This window comes from Odocoileus virginianus, chromosome 17 (genome assembly GCF_023699985.2).
Source record: "Odocoileus virginianus isolate 20LAN1187 ecotype Illinois chromosome 17, Ovbor_1.2, whole genome shotgun sequence".
Lineage (NCBI taxonomy): Eukaryota > Metazoa > Chordata > Mammalia > Artiodactyla > Cervidae > Odocoileus > Odocoileus virginianus.
Genome location: NC_069690.1, coordinates 39093672 through 39119476, shown reverse-complemented (window position 1 = coordinate 39119476; position 25805 = coordinate 39093672). Strand labels below are relative to the sequence as shown.

The following is a 25805-nucleotide window of genomic DNA, read 5'->3' as shown; positions in this document are numbered from 1 at the left end:
ATAGAGGGAAAGTACATATCTTGTAATAGGAGGTAGTTTTGGAGAGAGGCTCCTTCCTTCCCTCAGGAACTAAGAGACCGGGGTGTTGTTTTCCTTGGATGTTTACATTCCAAAGTATGATTCCCAGGTCCCTGAGGAAAACATTCCTGGGCCATATAGCTGGCCAATGGTTTATTGATCTTTTGAAAATATGCACTTATGTTTTGAAGAGACAGAGAAAGAATCTACAAGATTCCTAAAGCTATTGTTTCCAGAAAAGAGAGATGGGGGAGGTATCTCTTTCCTTATTTTCAAGAAGGAGAATTAAGTCTCTCATTTTTAATTTTTGTTTATTTTCTCTGGTCTCAGCAAAAAGTAATTACTCCCTCTTCCAAGGTTCCTTTCTGTGGCACTTCCCACTTAGTATTTTGAATTGAAGTAATTTCAACAGGATCAGTATCTGTTTTCCCTCTGTACCCCTCCTGGTGCCCAGCACAATGCCCAGAGCCAACACTCAGAAAAGGCCCTGGATGACAGGCGAGAACCTTGTGGTGATGGAAATGTCCTGTACCTTGACTGCACCAGTGTCAATATCCTAGTTGCCATTTTGTCCCATTGTTCATAAGATATTACCATCAGTCCAGTTCAGTTGCTCAGTCATGTCCGACTCTTTGTAACCCCATGAACTGCAGCACACCAGGCTTCCCTGGCCATCACCAACTCCCAGAGCTTGCTCAAACTCACGTCCATTGAGTCGGTGATGCCATCCAACCATCTCATCCTCTGTCATCCCCTTCTCCTCCTGCCCTCAATCTGTCTCAGCATCAGGGTCTTTTCCAGTGAGTCAGTTCTTTGCATCAGGTGGCCAAAGTATTAGAGTTTCAGCTTCAGCATGAGTCCTTCTGATGAATATTCAGGACTGATTTCTTCAGGATTGACTGATTTGATCTCCTTGCAGTCCAAGAGACTCTCAGGAGTCTTCTCCAACACTGCAGTTCAAAAGCATCAATTCTTCAGTGCTCAGCTTTCTTTATAGTCCAACTCTCACATCCATACATGACTACTGGAAAAACCATAGCTTTGACTAGACTAATCTTTGTTGGAAAAGTAATGTCTCTGCTTTTTAATATGCTGTCTAAGTTGGTCATAACTTTTCTTCAAGGAGCAAGAGTCTTTTAATTTCATAGCTGCAGCCACCATCTGCAGTGATTTTGGAGCCCAAGAAAATAGTCTGTAACTGTTTCCATTGTTTCCCCATCTATTTGCCATGAAGTGATGGGACCAGATGCCATGATCTTAGTTTTCTGAATGTTGAATGAAAAAGTTAAGCCAACTTTTTCACTCTCCTCTTTCACTTTCATCAAGAGGTTCTTTAGTACTTCTTTGCTTTCTGCCATAAGGGTGGTGCTATCTGCATGTCTGAGGTTATTGTTACTTCTCCCAGCAATCTTGGAGCAGTGACCCCACAAGAGACTGACCCAGACTTGCCTGTGAGCGTCCAGGAGTCTCTGGTGGAGGCATGGGTTGGTGGTGGCGTGCCGCAGTGTCAGGGGGCACTGAGTGTGGCAGTGCATGCACAGGACCTTTTGAAGGAGGTCACCATTATCTTCATTACCTCCACCATAGTTTGGTCTCAGGTCAAACAACAGGAAGGGAACATAGCTCCACCCATCAACAGAAAATTGGATTACAGATCAAACCAGTCAATCCTAAAGGAAATCAGTCCTGAATATTCATTGGAAGGACTGATGCTGAAGCTGAAACTCCAATACTTGGGCCACCTGCTGCGAAGAGCTGACTCCTTGGAAAAGACCCTAATGCTGGGAAAGATTGAAGGCAGGAGGAGAAGGGGATGACAGAGGATGAGATGGTTGGATGGCATCATCGACTCAATGGACATGAGTTTGAGCAAGTTCTGGGAGTTGGTGAAGGACAGGGAAGCCTGGCGTGCTGCAGTCCATGGGGTCGCAAAGAGTCAGACACGACTGAGTGACTGAACTGAACTGAGCATGGCCCCGCCCATCAGAACAAAACCCAGTTTCCGTCACAGTCAGCCTCTCCCACCAGGAAGCTTCCATAAGTCTCTTATCCTTATCCAAGAGGGCACACAGAATGAAAACCATAGTCACAGAAAACTAATCAAACCACAGCCTTGTCTAATTCCATGAAACTATGAGCCATGCCGTGTATGGTCATTCAAGATGGATGAGTCATGGTGAAGAATTCTGACAAAATGTGGTTCACTGGAGAAGGGAATGGCAATCCACTTCAGTATTCTTGCCTTGAGAACCCCATGAACAGTATGAAAAGGCAAAAAAAGATATTACCATTGGCGGATTTTAATAAAGGGCATATGAGTTTTCACTGTACTATTTCTTACAACTAGATCTACAATTACCTCAAAGGTTTAATTAAAATTTTTAAATGTCCTTGAATGAATAAACACATGTGAATTACCGTCAAGTAACAGTTACAGAATACTATAAAGAGAAATACAAACCAGACTGAAGGGAAGAAAATTGACAGGTGCATTCAGGGGAAGAGTTGAGCAGAATTGAGGGATGCCTTTAGGTTACTATGGGGACTAGCCACCAGGATGCTAAAAACTGCTCTGCAGAGTAAAAAGCTCTGAGAATGGACTAGGTCAAAAAAAAAAAAGTTGACAAAATTAAAATGTTTAGCAACATGGATGAACTAAAAATTATCATACTATGTGAAGTAAGTCAGAAAAAGACAAATACCATATCCTAGCACTCATATGTGGAATCTAAAATATAACACAAGTGAACTTATCTATAAAACAGAAATACTCACAGACATAGAGACTAAGCATGTGGTTGCCAAGTGGGTGAGGTGAGGGAGAAATGGATTGTGAGTTTGGGAATAGCAGAGGCAAACTATTATATATTGAGTGGATAAACAATAAGGTCATACTGTATAGCATAGGGAATTCTATTCAATATCATGTGATAAATCATTACAAAAAAGAATGTATGTGTGTGTGTGTGTGTGTGTATAATGTTTAAAGAGAGACAAAAAGAAGGCAAGAAGATAATATCCAAGAAAGGATGAATGCAAGTAAAAAGGATTAAATTGTCTAGAATAAACTAAGATAAAGGGAAGTTAACTAAGACAAGACTCCCCTGGACACTTACCTAGAAGACAGCAGGGTCAATGTCATGAGTTAGAGAAAGAAGGTTTAGAAAAATCATTTTTTTCAAAGGCAGGAAGAGAAGCTAAAAGAATTCCTGTCAAACTGGTGAAGAAGATGTACAGGGACCCAACAAAGAAAGTCTAATACTGTGGCTCAAATGGGAGCCATGGATGGGTGCACAGTTTTAGCTTAAGAATTATAACTTCAGAGGTTAGGACCTCCTAATGAGAAGGGAGTGGAGAACAGGAAATCAAATTCTTGTGGAGTTTTGTTTAGTGCTTACAGCCTGCAATGCTAACAATATAACATGAGTTATATTGGTAATACACTGAAACTACACAAATTGGTATCTTAAATTGGCCTCACTCTCTAATAATGTTCATTTTGGGAGCATGAAACATCCATGTACTGGGCTACAATGAACAAGTTAGGAAGGGGAAATGCTATGGAAAATGCCAGAAAAAATAGGACCCAAATGCCAAATCTTTGATTAGAGAAATAGCCCTGCATTTCACTCTTGAGTTACAACAGCAAAGAATTTTATCAAGAACACTCTGGCGTGTGTACGATGCTCTGATAAATCACTCCATGTGAAATGCATGTGCAGGACAAACAGAAATGAATGCCAGTATCACTCACACACCTTAAAACAGGCTGTGAAATGCTGACAAACATGTTCCAGCACAAATCTGTCTAATTATATTCTTAACTGATACATGAGACACAAGATTAAACCAGATCGTGTGGAGGCGTGCTCCTGTGAGAAAAATCAACAGTGTAACAGAAGGAGGACAAACTAGTAAAGTCAAGGTCTGTCACACGCCAATTTTCTTACAGTACAAAAAATATGTTTTTATTTGCTGATGAATTATGCATCTATAATCTATCAAATGGCATGACTGATTAAAAAAGAAATTCGGCCGGCCTTTGAGCGACAGCGACGCAAGATGGCAGCCACCACGGGCTCGGACAATTTATGAAAACCGAATATACAGCCTTAAAATAGAATGTGGACCTAAATACCCAGAAGCACCCCCCTTTGTAAGATTTGTAACAAAAATTAATATGAATGGAGTTAATAGTTCTAATGGAGTGGTGGACCCAAGAGCCATATCAGTGCTAGCAAAATGGCAGAATTCGTATAGCATCAAAGTTGTCCTGCAAGAGCTTCGGCGCCTAATGATGTCTAAAGAAAATATGAAACTCCCTCAGCCACCTGAAGGACAGTGTTACAACAATTAATCAAAAAGAAAAACCACAGGCCCTCCCCTGCCCCCCATTCGATTTAAGCAGTCTTCATTTTCCACAGTAGTAAATTTTCTAGATTCGTCTTGTAAACCTCAAAGTACTGGAAAGAAAGCTCCCATTCAAAGGCAGTTTATCTTAAGATACTGTAAATGAAACTAATTTTTTTGTCCATTTGAAATATACAAGTTGTGCTATAACACACACACACACAAAAGAAACTCATACTATCTTAAGTGGCTAAAGAAATTACTCTTAATAAGCAAAATAATACCCAAGCTCTATGAGATTATCCCCCTAATTAAAGGATCAGTTAGACTGTTTAAAGAAAAGAGATTCATATTTACAACTGCCTGGAGGAGAAATCCATTGGATAGAAACGTGTGCCATCAGTTCTCTCTGGTACAGTTTTCACTTTTTTTCAAATTAATTTTTATTGGAGTGTAGTTGCTTTACAATGTTGTGTTCGCTTGTACGGCACAGCAAAATGAATCAGCCAGCGCCTCCCTTTGGGCTTCCTTCTCATCCAGGTCACCAAAGTGTAATATAGCAGAGTTCCCTCTGCTATACAGTACAGTTTTTAGAATAAAACCTGATCACAACATTTATGTGTAAGACAGGCAAAATACTAAGTGGATTAAGATTCAGGACCCACACATGCAACAAAATTAGGCACTTGAACAGATGCCCAAATACGTTATATTAAAAGCACACACATATGCGCCCAAGTACATTACTTGAAAATAAATGAACCTATTATTTTCCTTTCAATATTTTTTTCATCCTGAAAGCAAAAATCCAGTCTTAAGTGCAAGCAGGTTAGGAGAGACACTGTGTCCTTCAAAGGTTCAAGCCAAAATCCCAATATATCACTCAGTAAAAATCCATCAAGATGGAGGATGGGTATGTGCCTGACTTGCTTGGATTCATAAACATTAAAAACCTGGGGAATGTAATGGTTTTGAACTACGTATCCATCTGCAGGTAGTTCATCATCCCCCACTCCCACCTCCTTCAAGCAAATAAGTGACTCTGTTCATTGCCTCAGGGAAGAAGAAAGCAAAGTCCTTGGTCTTGGAAAAAGAGGATTCAGGGTCCAACCAACAGAAGAAGCATCATTCATTTTACATGCATTTATTGTCTTCTCACTGCCAGGCACAAAGCTAGAAAGTGATGAAAGAGCTGTGAATAGGACAGACAGGTCTTGGGGCTTATATTCTAGAACAGAACCTTAGGATGGAAGAGCTTCCCTGGGACTGAAGGGAGAGGGGAGAAAGGAGGAGGGAAGAGACAGGGGTAGTGGTGGGTCTCCAAGAGAGGAGCCCCAGACCCTGCTGCTGAGTCAGAGCCCCTGCAAAGCGCAGAACGGGAGGTAAGCTTGGGGACCTGATGGCTTCGGAGCACTACATCCTGCTTCTTGGACTGTGGCCCCAGGAAATGGACAAGAGCCAAATAGGTTATGGTTGAACGGGGTGTCTGGCAGATGGAGCTACAAACAACCCACCTGGAATTTCCATGCCAGCGGCACACTAATGTAGCAGAAGTGTTCTCAAGGCCTCAAGCAGGAAGCAAGCAGCTAGAAGCAAAAATACAAATTCAAACTAAGAGACTTAATTTTCCCTGTTGAAATAAGGTAAGACATACACACACACACACACACACACACACACACAAACACACACCCCGTTTCCTTAGAGCATTTACTTTAGAACCCTTGTCATTGTAAATTCTTTCTCTGTTTCTTTGCAACGTAAGTGAATCTTTTTAAAAGCTAAATAAGATTTTGTCCAGCTTTGCAACCTATGAAGGTCTTTGACTTTGGGATGTAAACTTCCCAGGAAAATAGCACACCAGTCTCCCAGTTCCTGTGGGAAAGTAGGAGCCTCTCTCCAAAACCACCTCCCGTTACAAGAAGTGTTGTTTTCCTTTATGTGAAGAAGCCTTTTAGCGAACACAGATGGTGACCCAAATTACCAGGTAAAGTTACGAGATGAACTGTGTGTGACAAATGGCGAGGTCAAGTCCTCTTTCTGGAGGACTAGTTACTGCTTCTCTTGAGAACAGGGGTGTAACAGGTTGTATCTGCTTGGTTCTAGAAGGAGAAGATTTCCTTCTGTCTTTGCACTCAGTGATTCCTGGGATGTGCATCATATTCTAATATAAAGCAACATGTTTTCTTTCTCTACTATCTTTGTGGAGAGGATTTCTGGGTTGGGAGATTTTCTTGTCAATTTTTCCCCCAACCCCCAACAACACAAATAGAACCATTCAGAAGAATAGAGACTAACTCAGGGAACCCAGACTTAGACAGACAACATCAAAGATAGTACAGGAGCCCCATAGTCACAACTATGAAGTTCCCCAAAACTTAGATGCAAAATTTGGGGGAAAAAAAGTGGGAAGTTCATATGATGAAATTTAATTACACATCCTATGCAGAATTGAAGCTCAAGGTAAAGACTAATTTGTTATAGAAAAATATAGTAACGTATATGTCCTGTCTACCCTAGCCTATGGACTCAGATTTATATCAACTATAGCAAATAATGGAACTTGCCAATGTTTAACTTTTGGAGTCCTATTTCAGACATTTGTGCTAAACACTCATTTCCTCTGGGTGAAGCATAGAGGGAAAAGAGTGGAAGGAAGCCTAACATTTGTAACAGTGATTTGCAAGTGATTCTCAAACTTTGCTGCATATTAGACATCAAGGAAATCAAACCAGTCAGTCTTAAAGGAAATCAATCCTGAAGATTCATTGGAAAGACTGATACTGAAGCTGAAGTTCCAATACTTTGGCCCCTGATGCAAAGAGCCAAGGTCTTGGAAAAGACCTTGATTCTGGCAAAGAGTGAAGGCAGAAGGAGAAGAGGGGGAACAACAGATGAGATGGCTGGATGGCATCACCGACTCAATGGACATCAGTTTGAGCAAACTCCAGGAGATGGTGAAGAACTAGGAAGTCTTCTTCTCCCTGGTGGCACTAGTGGTAAAGAACCCGCCTGCCAATGCTGGAGACAAGAGATGCAGGTTCGACACCTGGGTTGGGAAGATTTCCTGGGTTGGGAGAAGGCCATGGCAACCCACTCGTGTTCTTGCCTGGAAAATCCCATGGACAGAGGAGCCTGGTGAACTGGGATCATAAAGAGTGGGACACGACTAAAGTGATTTAGCATCAATGCACCTATGTGCCAAGTGTTTTACATCAATTACTAAGACATTACCAGCCTATGGTCTAAAGAGTAGACTCTGGAGTCTGACTGCCTGGCTTTGGATCTTGGCTCTGCACTTCACTGGACTTCAGTATCTTTATAAAATGAGGATGATGATAATAGTACTACTATCATAGTAATAATAATATGAAGGGTATAGCACTAATCTCATTTGACAGATGAAGAAATTGACGTTTAAACAGTATTTAACCCAAGCACATTTGGCTAGTAATTGGCAGGCAGAGGCTTGACCCAGATCTTTTTCAAGTGTGTGGATCAAATTAAATCTAATTCCCCTCCTCTGTTTCTGATCATGGAGCTGAGACAGAAATGGGGCAGGGCACAACCTTTAAAAGAATGACTTAACTGTTGAGGACACAACATATACCTAAACTGGTTAGACTGATGAGGTCCTCTAAGAGGTGGACGATTCGATTTCCTGTGGACCATGAGCTTCATTATAGGCTCATTGTTATATATTACCATGTGCTAAGTGACACACCCACAGATGCCAAGACAGTTCTGAAGCCAACCATCAAAGGCAAAAGTGTGGGTGGTGACACTGGTGGCCAGTTTCAAGAAATTTCAACTGCTTCCCCGAAATAATTGGAATAATTCTCCCATTCATTAGCCTATGAAATTACTCAGTCCTGGTGGTTCAGATGGTAAAGAATCCACCCTGCAATGCAGGAGATCCTGGTTCATTCCCTGGGTTGGGAAGATCCCCTGGAGAAGGAAATGGCAGCCCATTCCAGTATTCTTGCCTGGAAATTCTCATGGACAGAAGAGCCTGATCCCACATGAGGGTCACAAAGAGTCAGACATGACTGAGCGACCAACACACGTGCACACATAAAAATGAAACATCCCATATTTCAGAGCTGCTCTCACTTTCTCAGACTGCTTTCTGTCTATGGAATGTGTATCTCTCTAAATAAACCTGCTTTCATCTTACTTTATGAGTTTCCCTGGTGGCTCAGACAGTAAAGAATCTGCCCACAATGTGGGAGACCTTGGTTCAATTCCTGGCTCAGGAAGATCCCCTGAAAAAGGAAATGACTACCCACTCCAATATTCTTGCCTGGAAAATCCCATGGACAGAGGAGGCTGCTGGGCTACAGTCCATGGGATCGCAAAGAGTAAGACACGACTGAGCATCTAACACTTTCACTTGGTTTTTCAACTTAACTGTGACTCACTCTTGAATTCTTTCCTGCTCAAAGCCAAGGACCCTCAACTGGTGGCCAGTCCCAGGGATTCACTCTAAACCTGGGACAGAAGCACTCATGTTCTAGTTGCAGAGAGTGTAAATCTGTATGATCTTTGCCCTCTCCTCCTCTTCCCTTCAAAATCAGTCGCCACTTGCTAAAACTCACTGATTGCATGCCTGCTCCCCCTCCTCTATGCCCGAGGCATTATTCACATCCAGTTTCCTATGATTGTCCAGCCAGAACTTTGAAAATAACTTCACTTCTTTCCTCATGAACACTGGTTCTCTAACTGGTGTCCTTACTCTGAAATCTTCTGCACTCCTCCCCAATTAATCTGACCATGTGACTCCCCATTTCAAAAACCAGGAATGATTCTCCATTTCAGACCAAATAAAATCTAGCCTTTGTAGCTTCTCTTTTCTATGATCTGACCCTGAACTCCCCTCTTTTTTTTTTTTTTTCTCTTTCCTCTACAATGCCTTCTCCACATTTTCTCCCCACAATATGGCCCAAAAGGTCACCTCTCCACTTCAGAACTCTTCTAGAACTTTATCTTTACCCAACATACTTCTGTGCAATCAGTAATCATCCAATAACCAACTGAATGAATGAATGAACTTCAGTCGTGAATTCTAATTCTGAAGGGTCTGGGGGCTCACTCTCGTGAATGTCCCTACAACTGGTGTTCTCAACCACAGCATTTTGGTTCTTGTGAGTTATGTTATAATTAATTTGTTTCTAGTAACAAAACACATTTCCAAATTATTTGTTTTTCTAATAACCAGAGTAGATTCAAGATGATCCCTATAAGAAGGAAGGAGGTCCTTGCTTATTTGCACTCTTATGATTTCTAAAACATAAAGAATAGCATGTTAACTGTAACTAATGCACTGAGAATTACATGGATCCTGCATTTTATATATGCCACAGTCTTTAATGAGCTATTATTACTGATTTCTCTAATAAAAGACAGTATTTTTAACAAGCAAATTAGCAAAATTTTCCTTGAAAAGTGACATTTGAGATCTTGAATTAAATAACTTCATGATTCACATGCTTATAGAATACTTTTAAATACACCTCCTCTCTCATAAAAAAAAAAAAATTTGGCACTATTTTTTTAATCTAGTATGTACGTGGAATGTTCCAGACATGGAACTCCCATTTGTGTGGGCCAGCAGGGCCCAAATATTGAGGCTGCAGTGTTTAACACAGTAGCTACTAGCCATGCGGGTTCTAAGCACTTTAAGAGTGGCTTGCCCAAATTGAAATGAGCATTAAAATATGCACTGGATTTCAAAGACAGTATCACAAATAAAGAATGTAAAGTATCTCATTAATACTTTGTATTTATTATATGGCATATGGTCCAGCTCTCACATCCGTACATGACTACTGGAAAGACCATAGCCTTGACTATACAGACCTTTGTTGGCAAGTGATGTCTTTACTTTTTAACAAACTGTCTAGGTTTGTCATAGCTTTCCTGATGAGAAGGCAGAGCGACAAAGAATTGATGCTTTCAAACTGCGGTGCTGGAGGAGACTCTTGAGCATCCCTTGGACAGCAAAGAGATCAAACCAGTCAGTACAAAGGAAATCAACCCTGAATATTCATTGGAAGGGCTGATGCTGAAACTGAAGCTCCAACACTTCAGGCACCTGACACAAAGAGTCAACTCAATGAAAAAGACCCTGATGCTGGCAAAAATTGAAGGCAGAATGAGAAGAGGGTGACAGAGGCTGAGATGGTTGGATGACATCACCAATTCAATGGGCATGAACTTGGGCAAACTCTGGGAGATGGTGAGGGACAGGGAAGCCTGGCGTGTTACAGTCCATGGGGTTGCAAAGAGTCAGACATGACTTGGTGACTGAACAACAACAATAACTTCATGATGTATCTTAGATATTTAAGGTTAAAGAAAATATATGAAAATTCATTTCATTTGTTTCTATCTTTTGATATGATGACTAGAAAGTATTAAACTACATGTGCAGTTTACATTTGTGGCCCACATTCTGTTTCTTTATTGGAAAGCACTGCTATAATGCAGAAATACCCAAGAGGTTTGTCTCAGATGCAGATTGCCAGGCCTGGAATCTAGTTCAGCTATCTGTATTTTAGGCAGAGATCAGCAGGAACTACATAAAGTAATAAGAGTGTAATTCTTTCCTGATTCTCCTCCCACTATCAATGCCTGTTTCTCTTCCTATTTCTCAGTTGCAATTACCAAAAAAAGAGAATCAGTTTGGCCTAAATAATCATAAGTGATGCTCTTTAGTCAGAGCTTTTGGGTCAGGCTACTTCACAGGTCTCTGACCTACAGATTGAGTCTCCTTAGGTAAAGTGTCCACCCCTAGACCAATCCACTGTGACCAGTGGGGAAGGTGGAAGAGGCGAGGGTCAAATTAAACAGAGCACAGGAATGACCCGGAACCTCACCTCTCAGCAGGAGTTCTGGGTGCCCAGCTTTGTTTAGAGGGGACTGTGGGAATGCCTGGCACAGACTGCACTGGCCAGCAGTGAGTTAATTCAGAAATTAAAAGAGCATAATGTACATTCAAAGGCCCTGTGAGCACCAGAGCCAAAGATTGATTATTTCCTGAACTACACTCCAGATACAATTTCAGCCAAGCCACTCTACAAATAACAGTGATAGATCTAGCCTTTAAAATATTTCAGTCATATCTAGCAGCCAGCTTTTCAGGCTAAACAAGGAATTTAGGTGGGGAGAGACGCAACGCAGAGGCAGACAGGATAGTATCTGGAATATAGCCAAGGGATCAAAGCCCAGTCCCAAGGATGCCATTACATCACCAATCACCATATGACCTTGGGAAAGACACCTTAACCCCTCCTGCACAGACTTATCATCTTTACAGTTTACAAAACAACAGGGATTGTGACAATTAAATAGAATGACAAATGTAAAGGTGCTTTATAAAGTTAGAAGAGCTGCACAAATGTTATATGAGTACGTAGGAGTTGTCATCAACTCTATGTTTACTCATGAAAGAGTAACCCAACAAAACATCTTATCTCAGTGAATATACCCAGCACAGGGGCTGTCTTGTTGTATTTCTTCAACCTTGTTGAAATGTTGGAAATGTTAACTGTCACTTCTCATCCTCTCTTAGCACTTATCTCCAGCCATAGCTTCATCTGTAATATGCTTTCAGGAATTCACCTCAATATATCAAACTCTGCCATTAGGCCAGCCGCCCACCACAAGTCAAGGAGTATGTATTTAAGAGAAATATAATCAGTCAATCCTGCAGCTTATGACAGCTGTCAGCTGAATATAATGGTCACTTTTTCCAGTAACTGTCAGAATATTCAAGGTTTACAACATATTCTAATGCCCTCTTATAGCATTTCTGTTTAAATAAGCCAAATGGTGAGGAAAGTCATAAAAGAAAAGCTTAGGTACCATGTTTTAAGCCCAGATTTATTTCCACATAATATTTTGGGAAAACAAAACACAATTTTCTTCATGTTATACCCCATTTTCTTTCCACAAGCTAAATTAACTTCCCTCTGCCAAATGTGCTCAGTTTTACAGAGACCCAATCCAGGAATACTGAGACAGTCTTCATTTTTTGGTTCCTTTATGGAGAGACTGACACTTCTACCAGATTGATAACAACAGGAGAAAAAGGTTTACCAAACATTTGCATAATTGATGAGAAACCCAGGGGTTTCCATGGCTTCTGAAAAAAGGAGCTCTGTATCTTTAAGGCTCCATGGCGCTCTCTCTGCTCGCGATGCAGACAGAGCAGGTTCTGCCGCAGAGACTCATCCTATCGATAAGGTTCTGTTAGCCAAGGTGGAGGATGGGAAAAGAATGGAGCTGTCCCAGCTACTCAATGAGATCAGGGCAAACTATGAAAAGCTCCTCACCAGAAATCAGATAGAGACCGTGCTCTCAACAAGGATCCAGGTAATGATTTCATACAGACAGGCATCTTCCAGGATAAGGAGACAATCCATGTCTATCCAATTCCTGTCCCGGCCTCTCTGAGGTACAGTATTTCCTTTTCAATGCAGCATATACTGGGGAAGGAATTTAGGTTTTACTGCAATGTGACAGGGACTTTAGGGGGAAAGGCTGTGTGTATTACTGTTAAATGACCATTAAATGAATGTTGATTGATGCATTTGATTTTTATATAAACCATGAGGTTACTGTCATTAACAAAACATGGGATCAGTATACAATAAAACGATGCACAGTAATCTCTTTTAGAATTTTATAGGAAGGAAGCATTTCAGATACCCTTGGAAGATATCATGGATTTACTTGTAGAAATAATTTAAATAACACCTTTAAAATGACAAGCTTTATAGTGAATTTATTATCTAGCACACTTTGCAAGATAAAACTAAGTGAAATATTTCTAAAAGGTTTCTATCATTTTTTATTGAGTTTGATTTTATACCAGACTGTTACAAACAGAAATCATGTGAGTATGTGAACATGGTATTCAGAAACAATGATATAAATTGGGACACTCAAAATTCTCCAAATCAATAAGGACTTTCCACTTTGACTATAGATTTTTTTGCTTTTGTACTAAAAGGTGAGAAATGTTTATCTCTAACACTAAGCATGTAATATTTAAGTATTATTTAGAAAGAGAGCCAAATTAAATAAGGGCTAAATCCTCATTTCATCGACACTTTGCTTTAAAATGACAGTCACTCTTAGCAATTAATTAAGGTCTCATCTCTAAACAAGTGGACAAACATCTATTTTAGAAACAAAGCTTCAGAAATTCAGGGGTTTGTTTTTTGGGGGTTTTTTTTTTGTTGTTGTTTTCAGCTTACCTATCATATCTGAGTTCAAGTTCTATTCCAAGCACCCAAACACAGCAAAGAGTTTACTTAAGAACATCACCATAAGGGAAAAAAATATTGCTGGGAAATCATAGGACCTTATCGTATTAGTAATTCATTTTTAGTAACATCATAAATGTAATCTCTAGGTAACATTTTCAGTCTTCATAAAGAATGATCAGCATCTCAGATGAAGCAAATTCACTGAGATATCTGAAGCGCTGCAAGAATTCACTCACCTTTTACAAAGAGAAGAAAACAATTAATAGATGACAATTTCTGAAAATTATAAACCAAATAAACATTTTATTTTGCAATAATAGAAATATAAGTTACTTAGTTTACAAGTCACAATGCTGAAAGACTAAAGTGAAAAAGCAAGACTACAGTAAGTTTTGTTTCCTTTTAACATAAAACTACTTTAGGGGACTTCTTTTTTTCCCAAAGAATTCAGAAAATCAACTGGAATAAATTTGAGAAAGTATGATTACTTAATTATTACACAGTAAATGTAAGCTCTTTTAGTTATTTACAGATATACAACAAACCACTCTAGAACTTGGTGAATTAAAAAGACAATTGTATTGTCTTTCATATTGCTGTGGGTTAACTGGGTTCAGTGGGGGTGATTCTTCCACCGCACATGACATTGGCCAGGACCACAGTCATCTTGGGGTACAACCAGGTTGGGCCAGCCAACGTGGCTTACTCCCGCGTCTGGCACCTTGGCAGGACATTTCTGGAAGGCTGGCTCAGCTGAGACAGCTGGGCCTCTTTCTCTCCATCTGGCCTCTACACAGTCTCTCCAACAGGCTATCTGGACCTCTTATACATTGAGGCTCCCAGTGTATACCAGGGCTCCCAAAAGCACAGAAGTGGAAGTTGTCAGGGCTTCCTAAGGCTTAGGCCTAAAGCTGGCACATCTTCTATATTCTGCTGACTAAGGCAAGACACAAGTCATCCCAGATTCAGTGTGGAACAGGACCAAACAAGGACATGAATTTGGGGAGGAGTGATTCACTGAGAGCCATCTTCGGAATCTAGCTACCACACCAGCCTAGCTGCCAGCTCCTCACTCAAAATCCAGTAGGTACCAGAATTTTTATGCTCTTCTATTTCTGAAATTCTTGTCCTCCTCTTTTGTGGTTTCTCTAATACGTGTTGCTGCTTTGTTTTGCCAACCTAACGCTAAGAATAAGTGACACAACAAATCAAAAGAAATGAATGAATTTTGTCATGTAATTCCTTGAACTATACTTAATTGACTTTCATTTAATCCAATATTTCCTTTAAAAAATCTATTGTACCACCAAATTAATTTTTGTATGTTTTAAAATGCATTTTTATATGAACATTAAAAAGTTCTAATTTTTGCCTCAAAATAGTACAATCAATTCCATACATTGCTCCTACTGCTCCTGTGGCCAAATGTTGAGAATTCTGTCAAAAGATACTTTCAATCCCAGCATCCGCATAAGAACACTTAAAGTTGAATATAAACTAATTCACTCATTATTTAACATGAGAAAATTTAGAGAGCAGTCTTTAAAGAAGTCATTTTGCTACCACCCTAGATATTCAAAGTGCATGCCTTCTAAAAAGATCATTTTGAAAAAGGTGAGTCAACAGTGGATTCTTTTAATATAGAAGTCTATTTTAGAATCTCTAATGCCTATGAAAACTTAACTCTCTAAATTATTCATAAAATATTTTCTAGTAGTATTTACTTCCTGTCCATATATCCAGTCCCAGAAATAATTGATTCATAAAGTAGCTTATAAGAAAAAAGTGGGGGAGGGGGGAAGAAGTAGCTAATTTTCTATCTTTCTTCCTTAATGATGCCATAAATAATGGAAAGTTAAGAATCAGAGGTCTCAAACTTTGGCCTTGCAAACTTACTTCTCATTAAAATGTATTTTTCTGCATTTTATAGACTGTCATGGTAGGAAAGGACTTTCGAGGTTCATTTTACATCTGAGAATACTGAGGCTAAGAGTGCAATTGACTCACGCATGTGTTTAATTAGTGACTGAGCACCAACCAGAACATACATCTGTAATCTAAAGAAAAAAGATTTGATTCCTATCCTATTTGTCTATAACTGCTTTTAAAGGTCTCATTTTCAAAAGTGCTCTTTTTGTTGTTGTTGCTGCTGCTATTGTTGTTGTTGGCTTTCTTCTAGTTGGAAGAAGATCTAAGCAAAAAAATGGACAAAGATGAAGAGGCTTTAAAGGCAGCTCAAGCAGAACTCAAGGAAGCCCGACGCCAGTGGCATCACCTGCAAGTGGAAATTGAATCTCTGCATGCTGTGGTGAGCACGACCTCAAGGCGGCTGGCCCACTGAGTCCCCAGATGTTATCTGACTAGGAGAGGGAAAGAGTGACATCCCTTACTGGACAGTGAAGAACTAAAAATCAGGGCACTGAATTCTATCCATTTGACCTAGTTCAACTAGCGCCCTGCCTCCATCATGGCAATGTCTGTCATCAGTTCACTGAAGGTTTAGTTCACACTTACAATAATGAAATAATCCTTACTCCAGAACCCTGGGGTTCTCTAAATGTTAGAATGGGGGAACAGAGCTTTTGTCATTATCCGAAGTCATAACAGTGGAGGATTCTTTTATCCATGCTACAAAGACTTCTAATAGAAAAATATTTAAAATTTTTCCAAAAATGCCTGTTATAAGGAGTCTGTTCTGGCTTTAATATTCAATATTCTATACTTTTCAATATTTAAGAAATCAAATAAATCAGGGTGATAATAAAGTAATCACACTGCAGGTTCCTTTGGTGGGTGGCAGCGGGGGTGGGGGGGCATAAGAATGATCACAGGATTCCTTGGAAATAGAAAACTCTCTAGCTGTAGATAGAAAATACAACTTTTTAAAAGTTGTGCCATACCTAAAGCTGTAAGGAAATACCTCTTGCATAAGTGCTGTACAATTATTGCAACCTTTTTAAGAAAGAACTCAACTGAGTGAAGACATTGCAAATCAGATTTCAGAGACATAGTTTGTTTCCTTGATTCACTGATGAAGATCTGTATAAAACAGGAAAGGGGCCTTGAAAACTCCCTACATGCCAGTGAGCAACATTACCAGATGCAGCTGCAAGACCTAGAGGCAGTGATTGAAGGACTAGAAAAAGAGTTACAGGAAGTAAGGCGTGGCATTGAAAGGCAGCTTCAAGAGCATGAAATGCTCCTCAACACCAAGATGAGGCTGGAACAGGAAATCGCAACATATCGCCGCCTCCTGGAAAAGGAAGAAATCAGGTACCTAATTTCCATATAGTGAATGACCAGAAATACAGGGCCACTTAGGTCACTGATGTAGTCAGAAAAATTAAATCTAAAAACCTATCATTACCAAGACATGATCACTGAGTTCCTACCACAAAATAGGCATGGCAAAAAAATAAGTGGGAGAACTAGTTCCAGCCCCCTCAAATTATGAGGGACTTTCTCGATGGCTCAGTCAGGGAAATAATCTGTCTGCAATGCAGGAGACATGAGTTTGATCCCTGGGTTGGGAAGATCCACTGGAGAGGAAAATGGCAACCCACTCCAGTACCCTTGCCTGAAAAATCTCATGGACAAAGGAGCCTAGCAAGTTACAATCTGTGGGGTCGCGAAGAGTCAGACATGGCTGAGCGACTAAGCACACCCCAAATTATGAATAGACGAGCCAAAGTCGGGGACTTGAGCTACAAGAAAGAGTATAAGCAAGCCTGGAACAAAATAGAAATGATCCTCCATCACTACAAAGACCTTCTTTAATATTCTCACTTTCCCTGCCATTCACCCCTTATAGAATTAGTGCCTCCAATAGACCACCACGAAGAAAGTTTGAAAAATTCACACGTTACTGCTTTTCCCCCTCCCACAAGGGCCCACTCCAGGCACACATCAAACTCCAAAATAATAATAATACTATTAGTAATAGTGTTGTTATTATTACTATTATATTACAACCATGGAAAACAATGTTATTCTAATTACATGGTTTGAAAGACTTCCATATACTCTGACAACAAAAGGCATCAAAAGAGGGATTCTTAATAGTTCACACACAGTTTCATAATCTGCAATCACTTGTAAGCTCATATGACTTGGAGCATAGCACAACCTATAGTTTTCCATATTCCCAGAAAAATGAAGCTTTATTTGTACTTGCTTCAGAATTCTGAGTCCTCTATAAAACTGGATGAAACTACTATCATCTATAATAAGTCTTGACATTTACCAAATCCTTGCAAAACATAAATTGAATTTAAAATACCATTTAGTAGCTAAGTGATGCTGGGCAAATTATTAAATCTCTCTTTGCCTCAGTTTCTCATCTATAAAATGCCTACCTCAGAATTGCTGAGGATTAAAGGAATTAATGTTTGTAAAGTGGTTAAAACAGTGCTATGTAAATAAATTATATAGCTGTATATATGTAATTCACTTATTAAGAAATAAAATGGTTGTAGATTTGGTTTAATGCCTAATCATTCAAGATGTTGATAAAGTGGTCTTTAACATTCCTTTAACACAATTTTTAAAGTTTTATTATGCTATATTTAAGATACACAGGTATTTGGGCTTCCCTGGTTGCTCAGACGGTAAAGAATCCGCCTGCAATGTGAGAGACCTGGTTCGATCCCTGGGTTGGTAAGATGCCCTGAAGAAAGGAACAGCTACCCACTCCAGTATTCTGGCCTGGAGAATTCCATGGACCTACAAGCCTGACAAGCTACAGTCCATGGGGTCGCAAAGAGTCAGACATGACTGAGCAACATTCACTTAAATTTATTTAAGATAAAGTTACAAAAGTTATCAAGAAAAATATAATGAACTCCTATGTTTAAGAAGTGAAACACTTATCGTGTTAGCTGCTCAGTTGAGCCCAACTCTTCGCCACCCCATGGACTGCAGCCCAACCAGGCTCCTCTGTCCATGAGATTTTCCAGGCAAGGATACTGCAGAGGGTTGCCATTTCCTTCTCCAGGGGATCTTCCCAACCCAGGGATCGAACCCAGATCTCTTGCACTGCAGGCAGATTCTTTACCGACTGAGCTACAAGGGAAGCCCATGAAACATTTATAATGTTACTGAAGTCCCCCTAATCCCTACCTCAGCATCTAAACCACACCCCAACCCATCTTATTCCCCTCCATCAGTCTAACCTGGCTCCCAGGTCTGATGCTTATAAGTCTCATTATATATATCCCTAAGCAAAATGCGGAATTGTTTTGCATATATTTTAATCTTTGTAAAATTAGCTAGCTATAATCTTTCTTCCCCCCCCCCCACCCCCCACTCAATGTTATACTTGGGAGATTGTTCCCTACAGATACAGTGTATCTTTAGTTCACTTATTTTCACTGCTAGGTGGTGGTTTAGTCTCTAAGTCCTGTCTGATTCTTGTGACCCCATGGATTGTAGCTTGGCAGGCTCCTCTGTCCATGTGATTCTTCAGGCAAGAATACTGGAGTGGGTTGCCATTTCTTTCTCCAGGGGATTTTCCCCACCCAGGATCAAACCTGGGTCTCCTGCATTGCAGGCAGATTCTTTACTGACCAAGCTACAATTTATCCATTCTCTTATTGGAGAGCATTTGTTTCAATTACATGCTAATACAAGGTTGCTTCTATAATATAATTTTTTTCCAATTTCAGATATTATGGTAGTATCCAAGGTGGGAATAAAGAACAAAAACCTACCACAAGTAGAGTCGGCTTTGTTTTACCTTCAGGTGAGTTTCTGATTTAACTAACCTGAAAAGTGAAGTGCCATTTATAGGGATTATAAATAAATTCTCTAAAGTAGCAAAAAAAAAGCAATATTTGAATAAAGTTTGACATACACATTGACTGTGACTAGTACTTAGTATATAATAGTACTGTAAATAGTACTGAATAGTACTGTGAATGTTGTAATTTAATATTGCATAATTAATATTTTCACAGCCATTATAAATGAAATATCTTTTTCAACAAAAGTCCCACAAAAGTATGAGGATGAAAAAGTGGAAACAGTGACCAAACAGGCAATATTAAATGGAAATATTGTGAAAGAAAGCACTGAAGCTCATGGCACTATTCAGTAAGTAAAATAATTTTGACTTAGAAATAATAATGAACACATGCAAAAAAAAATTAACTTCAATTGAGTAACCTCAGTGATCTTTGAATGTGTCTAAACATAATTTTATATATTGTGATTTTTAATCAGACATGAATAAATATATAAAAACTCAGATGAAGTACTCAATCCTTAATTCATCATTTTCCCAAAAAACATAACCAAATAATGAAAATTCCATAGAATCCCTTAGAAATTTTATTCATATGATTTTTAAAGAATACACATATAACTGTCACAATGTAAATTATAAATTGTAACTTAAAATCTAATATGTGATAGACATTTCTTGATTTATTTTTCATATACAGTACATATTACATTTTTTTACTTCTTCATATAGGAAGATTTATTTTATCATTTCAGGACAGAGAAAGTGGATGAAGTTATTAAAGAATGGGAAGGCTCCTTCTTTAAAGATAACCCTCGATTAAGGAAAAAATCAGTTTCTCTTCGATTTGATCTTCATTTAGCAGCCACTGATGAAGGGTGTTCACAGACTAAGCAGGATAATCTACCAGATATAGAAGTCAGGCTTATCATGAGAAGATCATGCAGTATCCCCTCTATCAAACGCCCATCAACAACTAATTAATCCAAAGACAGTATTTGATTTGACGTGAAAATGACATTAGGATGGACCAGGGTAGGCCTGCTGGCCACCTTCTGTTCCAAAATGTAAGTTATTAAGTATGTATGTTATGACCAATGTAGGACTCATCAGAAAAAAAAAGAGGGAGGGACAAAATGCCTCTGGATATAATTATAGGTGTATTTTTTTTTTTTTTGGACAAAGGGAGCTTAAAATCAGAAATTTAGTACAGGTTCTATTTTATTTATTATCCAAATAGTCTTCTTTTTCCCTTAAATTTTTGTCAGAAACTGTAAGCATTAAGATGGTTTAGTTAAGTCTTTAAAATTTCACTAAATGGCTGAACATTCTAAGGAAAAGGGAAGAGTCTGTTTAAATATGATTGTATTATGTTAAGAAACACATTGAGTCATCATTATTCCATGACTGGTTACATCTGAAAGGATTTTTTCTACTTAAAAAAGAAAGCAATTATAAACAAACCTTTAAAGAGGACTCACTATTCACTTAACCGAATTCTTTCCTTTCGAGATAATAATTTGTGCAGGTAGAAAATAAGAGTTATTTTCTACAAGATGTTTTGAGCAAACTATAGAAGACACCCCCAGGCTCATCTGATGATTAAATTAATCTTCATCTGAAGGTTCTCTGTCATCATTATCTGATTTCCTGAAGAGTAACTTTACCCGAAGAACTGTAAAGGTTGTATCCTCCCACACAAAAATCAGAGGGCCAGCTACAGAAGCAAAAGAGGAAAGCTAGTTACTACAATTACTGGAACAGGATCCAACCTCTTATCATTCCAGCTTTTCCATCTGTATAAAGTTAAATGTGATTTAATTTGAGTCTCTGATGCAAGCATTAGATAAAGATACTATATAAAGTATTATAAATATGTCTTGCAAACATTCATGTGAATTAAGATAACAGTATTGTTATCCAAGCAAAGAGTATTTGCAGGATTTATGTTTGTAAGTTGTTCAAACCCTAATAAATATGGAAAGAAAATATATTTGTGAATAAGTCAAGTATTGTTGCAAAGTTTTTTAAACAGCCTAATTTGTTTAATACAGGTATATTTAAAGACCTTAAATAATAAATACTTGTTTTAAAACATTAGAAATTTATAGGCTATCAATTTTTTTCTAAGCAGAAAAAACAATGAGTATAACTCTCCATACTTTTTTTCCCAGCTAAAGTATCACCTAAAGGGCTATAACTGTTAGCATATTAATACAGCCTTTGGAACTCTCTCTCTCTTCCTTCTTTCAACCAAAAAAAAAAAAAGTAACTTTAACCAGAAAAAAATTATGTTAAATAATCTTTAACATAATACAGGGAATAACATTTAAATGTTTTTCAGTTAGTTCAGCTTTATTTTAGCCTGGCTTATTCTATTTTGTGAAAGGGATGATTTTGTTTTGTCAAGGACACAACAGCATGTGAAGTACTTCTTTTTGCATAAGCATCTGACCTAAAATACATCCTGTACATCAAAGTGTTTTCATTCAATATTAGTTAAATGCTACTAACTTTATTAAAGCTTTGGAAATGCAATCATATAAGCTATTGTACTAAAAGTTACTGTACTAAGCAACAGTATCATAAATAAAGGAATATATTTAGTGTCATCAATACACAGTGTTAAAAACAGCACCCGGCATCATGAATGTAACTGCTTGTGATAGTAATTCCACTATGCAGCTCTTGTATGTATAACATGTACATTTTAAAATACAGTACCTGAATTTATAACAGCTTTATTTGCTTCAATATTTGCATTTTAAATTGGGATATGAGTTTACCAAAGTAAATGATACCACTACAATAAAAAAAAAAAACTGAAACAAGAACTTGCAAACCTGTATTGTATTTGAGTTTGATACATTGTATTGAGTAGAATTACTCCAATATTGTTAGCTTCATTGCAGAATGGAGAAAACTACAACAAAGGTGCATAAAAGCACAATTGTTATACTTTTATTTAGCAACAGAAAAATTAAGAATGGCATATTCTAACATATGATATATTCTAATTAAAAAATAAAAATAATCTCATAGTCCTGGGAAAAGTATACTAACAGCAGCCACCATTTGCAGAGGGCTCACTCTGCTCCTGATCCTGTAATCAGCATCCTCAAACTCAATCTCTAATCCTCACAGCAATCCTACAAGACGAACAGTATCATCCTCATTTGATGGATGAATAGAAATTAACATTCTTCAATCTCTCTGAAATGGTTCAAATGCATGCTTCCATAACAAAATAGAAAAGTAAATACTATGAGTCCCTTCGCTGTTCACCCAAAACTACCACAACACTGTTAATCTGCTACAACCCAATACAAAATCAAAAGTTTAAAGTCTGGGGGAAAAAAGTAAATAATAAGTCCAGTTACCAACAACTGCACAATCCCAGCCCTGGGACTGTCACTCATGACCCATGCAACCAGAAAGGAGTCACTTAAATTCTCTAGGTCTCTGTTTTCACACCTGAAAATGAAGAGAAAGGTGGCACTTGATCATCATTCCTGCCCTGCCTACTTCACAGAGCTGTTTGAAATAATACACATGTAAAAATATTTGGCAAAGCACTACTCAAATGTATAAGAATATATGGATGAAAACAGTCACTGGGAGAGAAGAATTCATGTTCATGTCCCAAATATCCAGATATTTTGAATGTAAGGCAGAAGACTCTAAAAGCAAACCATACTTTGTCAAAATCTACACAACATGGTGAATCACTAAGACCTGGAAATCTACTGGATTTCAATATTTCAGAATGACTTCTAGTAATAGCAATTGAACAGCCATAACTTCTGCTTTCACAGAAAGGGCTGAGAAAACTAGCTTATTTCACCATGTTTCTTACAGCCACACTTTTTTTATTAGCCAGACTTTTATAAGTGGTTCAGACAGAGTTCTGTCCTTCCTTTCCCTATTTTAAGGGTGGGGGGGTGGGGATCCATTGAAAAATGCTTCATTAGAACAAACTCTAGACAAACTGCATGGCTCAGTGTTGGATTCAAAAGCTTTTTGAGTTACAAACCTCTTTGAAAATCTGTTAAAGGCCAAAAACTATTTGGAAGAGGGTTGGGAGGAAGCACCTAAAAATTGTGTACAATCTTAAAAGGTTATAAGGGAATAAACCTCCTGGAGCCAATTCACAGACTAGTAGGTGTCCCAGGACTATGGGTATTTCCTTGTTCTCTCGAATGTTCTCCTCTTTCTTCCTTCCCAGTCATGGTTCTCGTTCTATCCCTGTTTTTTCCTTCCCAGCATCTTCCCACAGCACGAGGGAAAGAAATCAAAGCGATTTCAATCCCAGCTTAATCACTTACTAATTTGGGGAGGAAGAAGAACCTCAAGGAAGTATGAGTAGTGTCAAAGAGCAATGCAGGCAAATTTCCTGGATCTTGCTGTCAGAAGGAAAACTAAACTGCTTGTCCCTGTCTCTGGGGTTTACCATTAGGTGCCTGTGAGAGTTTCCAATATCTTTACACGTAGTATGAACAGTCATATTAACTGTTCATCCCACATCTTCCAGGAATAATCACCATTCAAAATAACCTGTCCTGCAGTCCCCATAAATATCCCTGCCCATGCAAGATCATATGTCCTACTGTCTGCTTGGGGAAAAAATCAACAGCAACTCAGTGAAAGTAGAGTCCATCCTGTTGGATATTTCACTCTTCAATCTTAATCTCTAAGACTTTCTCTATTATATTTTGCCTATATTTTTCCTTTCTTAATTTTGAAAATCTTCAGAGCAGAGAAATAACTAAAGGGAAGATGATGAGATAGTTGATCATTTATTCACTCCACAGATAGGGGCACGAGAATGGGCATTGTTCCAGATGTTGAATCCCCTGGCCCAAGGAGCTTTCATTCTTGATGGGAAGAAAAAGATAACAACATAAAAATACAACAAATAGAGTATGTTAGGTGGTAATACATACTATAGAAAAAAACCATGAATAGAGAGGAGGTTGGGGAATGAGTTACAGTTTTATATAGATCAGTAAAAACATACTGAGGTGACATTTGAGCAAAGCTCAGGAGATAAGAAAGTGTATCAATGTCACCACTCCTTTCCTTTCCTACTATTTTTGAGTCCTCCCTTTCCCACTACAGTATGCTTTGTTGCTAACACCCAGCAGTTTTTCTGCAGAAGACTGCCTAGAGATGACATAACCAAGCACCTGCCCCAGCATGGCGCTTGCCCAATCCTCCACCATAAAAGCCAGTGGAAGAAGATGGGATTCCCTGCTGAAGCCTTCGTGTATTTTACATTAATCCATGTATCTGATGCTTTTATATTTTAAAAAAGCAATTTCTGGTACATTATCTCAAGCCCCAGTCAGGCTGCCCATTATCTTTTGATGACCTCTTTTCCCTTTAATATGCTCTTTAGTTTCACTAATCTTTAATCATGAACATGAAAATAAATATTGGAGGTGGAAGAGGGTCACTTGTCCCTGGTTTTGCATACTTCTGGAGATGCCCTAGTCCCTGCTGGCACATCCAGGACGGTGGCTAAGGGTAGCTGAAGAATCCAATCATTCTAAATGTCAACACCATTTTCAAGTAATTTCAGATCCTTCCCCCTCTGCAGTGGCCCACATCGGTCAAGTGTTTATATATCCAAGGAGAGGCTGCTATCTAGTACATCAACGTAGTCATGATTTAGTGAAAAGAGTCCTGGACTAGACCGTAGCCTGCCTCAATATACATTTACTGAGCTTCTAACAATGGTCCAAGGCCTTACTGGGCACTGGCTATAGGAAGATGATCAATGCAGACGGCTGAACTTTTGCCTTCAAGGCTCTCATAGAGTATTGACAATGACAAACACAATCTGATACAATGTATTAGGTAAAGGCCATAATAGTTATCAAAAATCTTGGGCATTCAGAAGAAGAAATTCGGGGGGTGGGGGGGCGCGTGAGGCGGGGAGTTCCCAGGAGGCATCAGAGACAGAATTTGAGCTGGATCCGTAAGGACAGATGAGTTTAAGCCCAAAAGTGAAGGACTGTCGTTCCTGGCAGAGGAAACCGAATGAGCCAAGGCGCTTTGGGACACACAACCTGGCGCAAGATTTACATCTCCGAGGCCTTGGCTCAGAAACCTGTGACAATTACACCACACTTGCGCTTGGGAACAACTGGAAAGATCTGTGTTGCTTTCGCCAAAGCTCTTGCCAGCGGTTAAGGCAGGAAGCCCTGGGAAGCGCGCAGGAGGACGGAAGCTCGGTAAAGCCGGCTCTCCACTCCTCTATCCTCGGCTTGTTGAATTATATACACTCCAGCTTCCAGAGATAGAGGAAAGAAAAAGACCGGAAGGAGAAAAACAAACTCGGGGGCAGGGACGGGGGGCGTGCGCGGCCTGAGTCCGGCCGGGGTGGTGCGCGGGCCGCGCGGCCACAGTGGTTCCGGGAC

The 25805-nt window shown here is 39.1% G+C and overlaps 1 protein-coding gene and 1 pseudogene across 5 annotated transcripts; both read left to right on the top strand.

The window, feature by feature from the left end:
• The first annotated feature begins 476 nt into the window (after positions 1 to 476).
• Positions 477 to 4471, top strand: LOC110141018 (ubiquitin-conjugating enzyme E2 variant 1 pseudogene; annotated as a pseudogene).
• Positions 4472 to 12555: 8084 nt separating this feature from the next.
• KRT222 (keratin 222) lies at positions 12556 to 22217 on the top strand. Of its 5 annotated transcripts, none has more exons than XM_020903142.2 (7): positions 12656 to 12744; positions 14586 to 14726; positions 15823 to 15951; positions 16696 to 16916; positions 19307 to 19383; positions 19598 to 19733; positions 20139 to 22217. In XM_020903142.2, the coding sequence occupies exons 3-7, from the start codon at positions 15847 to 15849 to the stop codon at positions 20365 to 20367; spliced, it is 768 nt and encodes a 255-aa protein (XP_020758801.2). In that variant the 5' UTR covers positions 12656 to 12744; positions 14586 to 14726; positions 15823 to 15846; the 3' UTR covers positions 20368 to 22217. The 5 variants fall into 5 exon arrangements, with proteins under 5 accessions (XP_070335534.1, XP_020758800.2, XP_020758801.2 ...); XM_020903143.2 differs by having other exon boundaries at positions 12738 to 12826; XM_070479433.1 differs by lacking the exon at positions 14586 to 14726 and having other exon boundaries at positions 12556 to 12744; positions 20116 to 20305.
• The last annotated feature ends 3588 nt before the right edge of the window (positions 22218 to 25805 follow it).

Excerpts from the sequence above, each read along its gene's own strand:
- KRT222 (XM_020903141.2), top strand. The coding sequence starts at position 12,649 with ATGGAGCTGTCCCAGCTACTCAATGAGATCAGGGCAAACTATGAAAAG. Across the intron at positions 12,745-15,822 it reads TGCTCTCAACAAGGATCCAG|TTGGAAGAAGATCTAAGCAA; the intron begins GTAATGATTTCA and ends GCTTTCTTCTAG. Across the intron at positions 16,917-19,306 it reads CTGGAAAAGGAAGAAATCAG|ATATTATGGTAGTATCCAAG; the intron begins GTACCTAATTTC and ends TTCCAATTTCAG.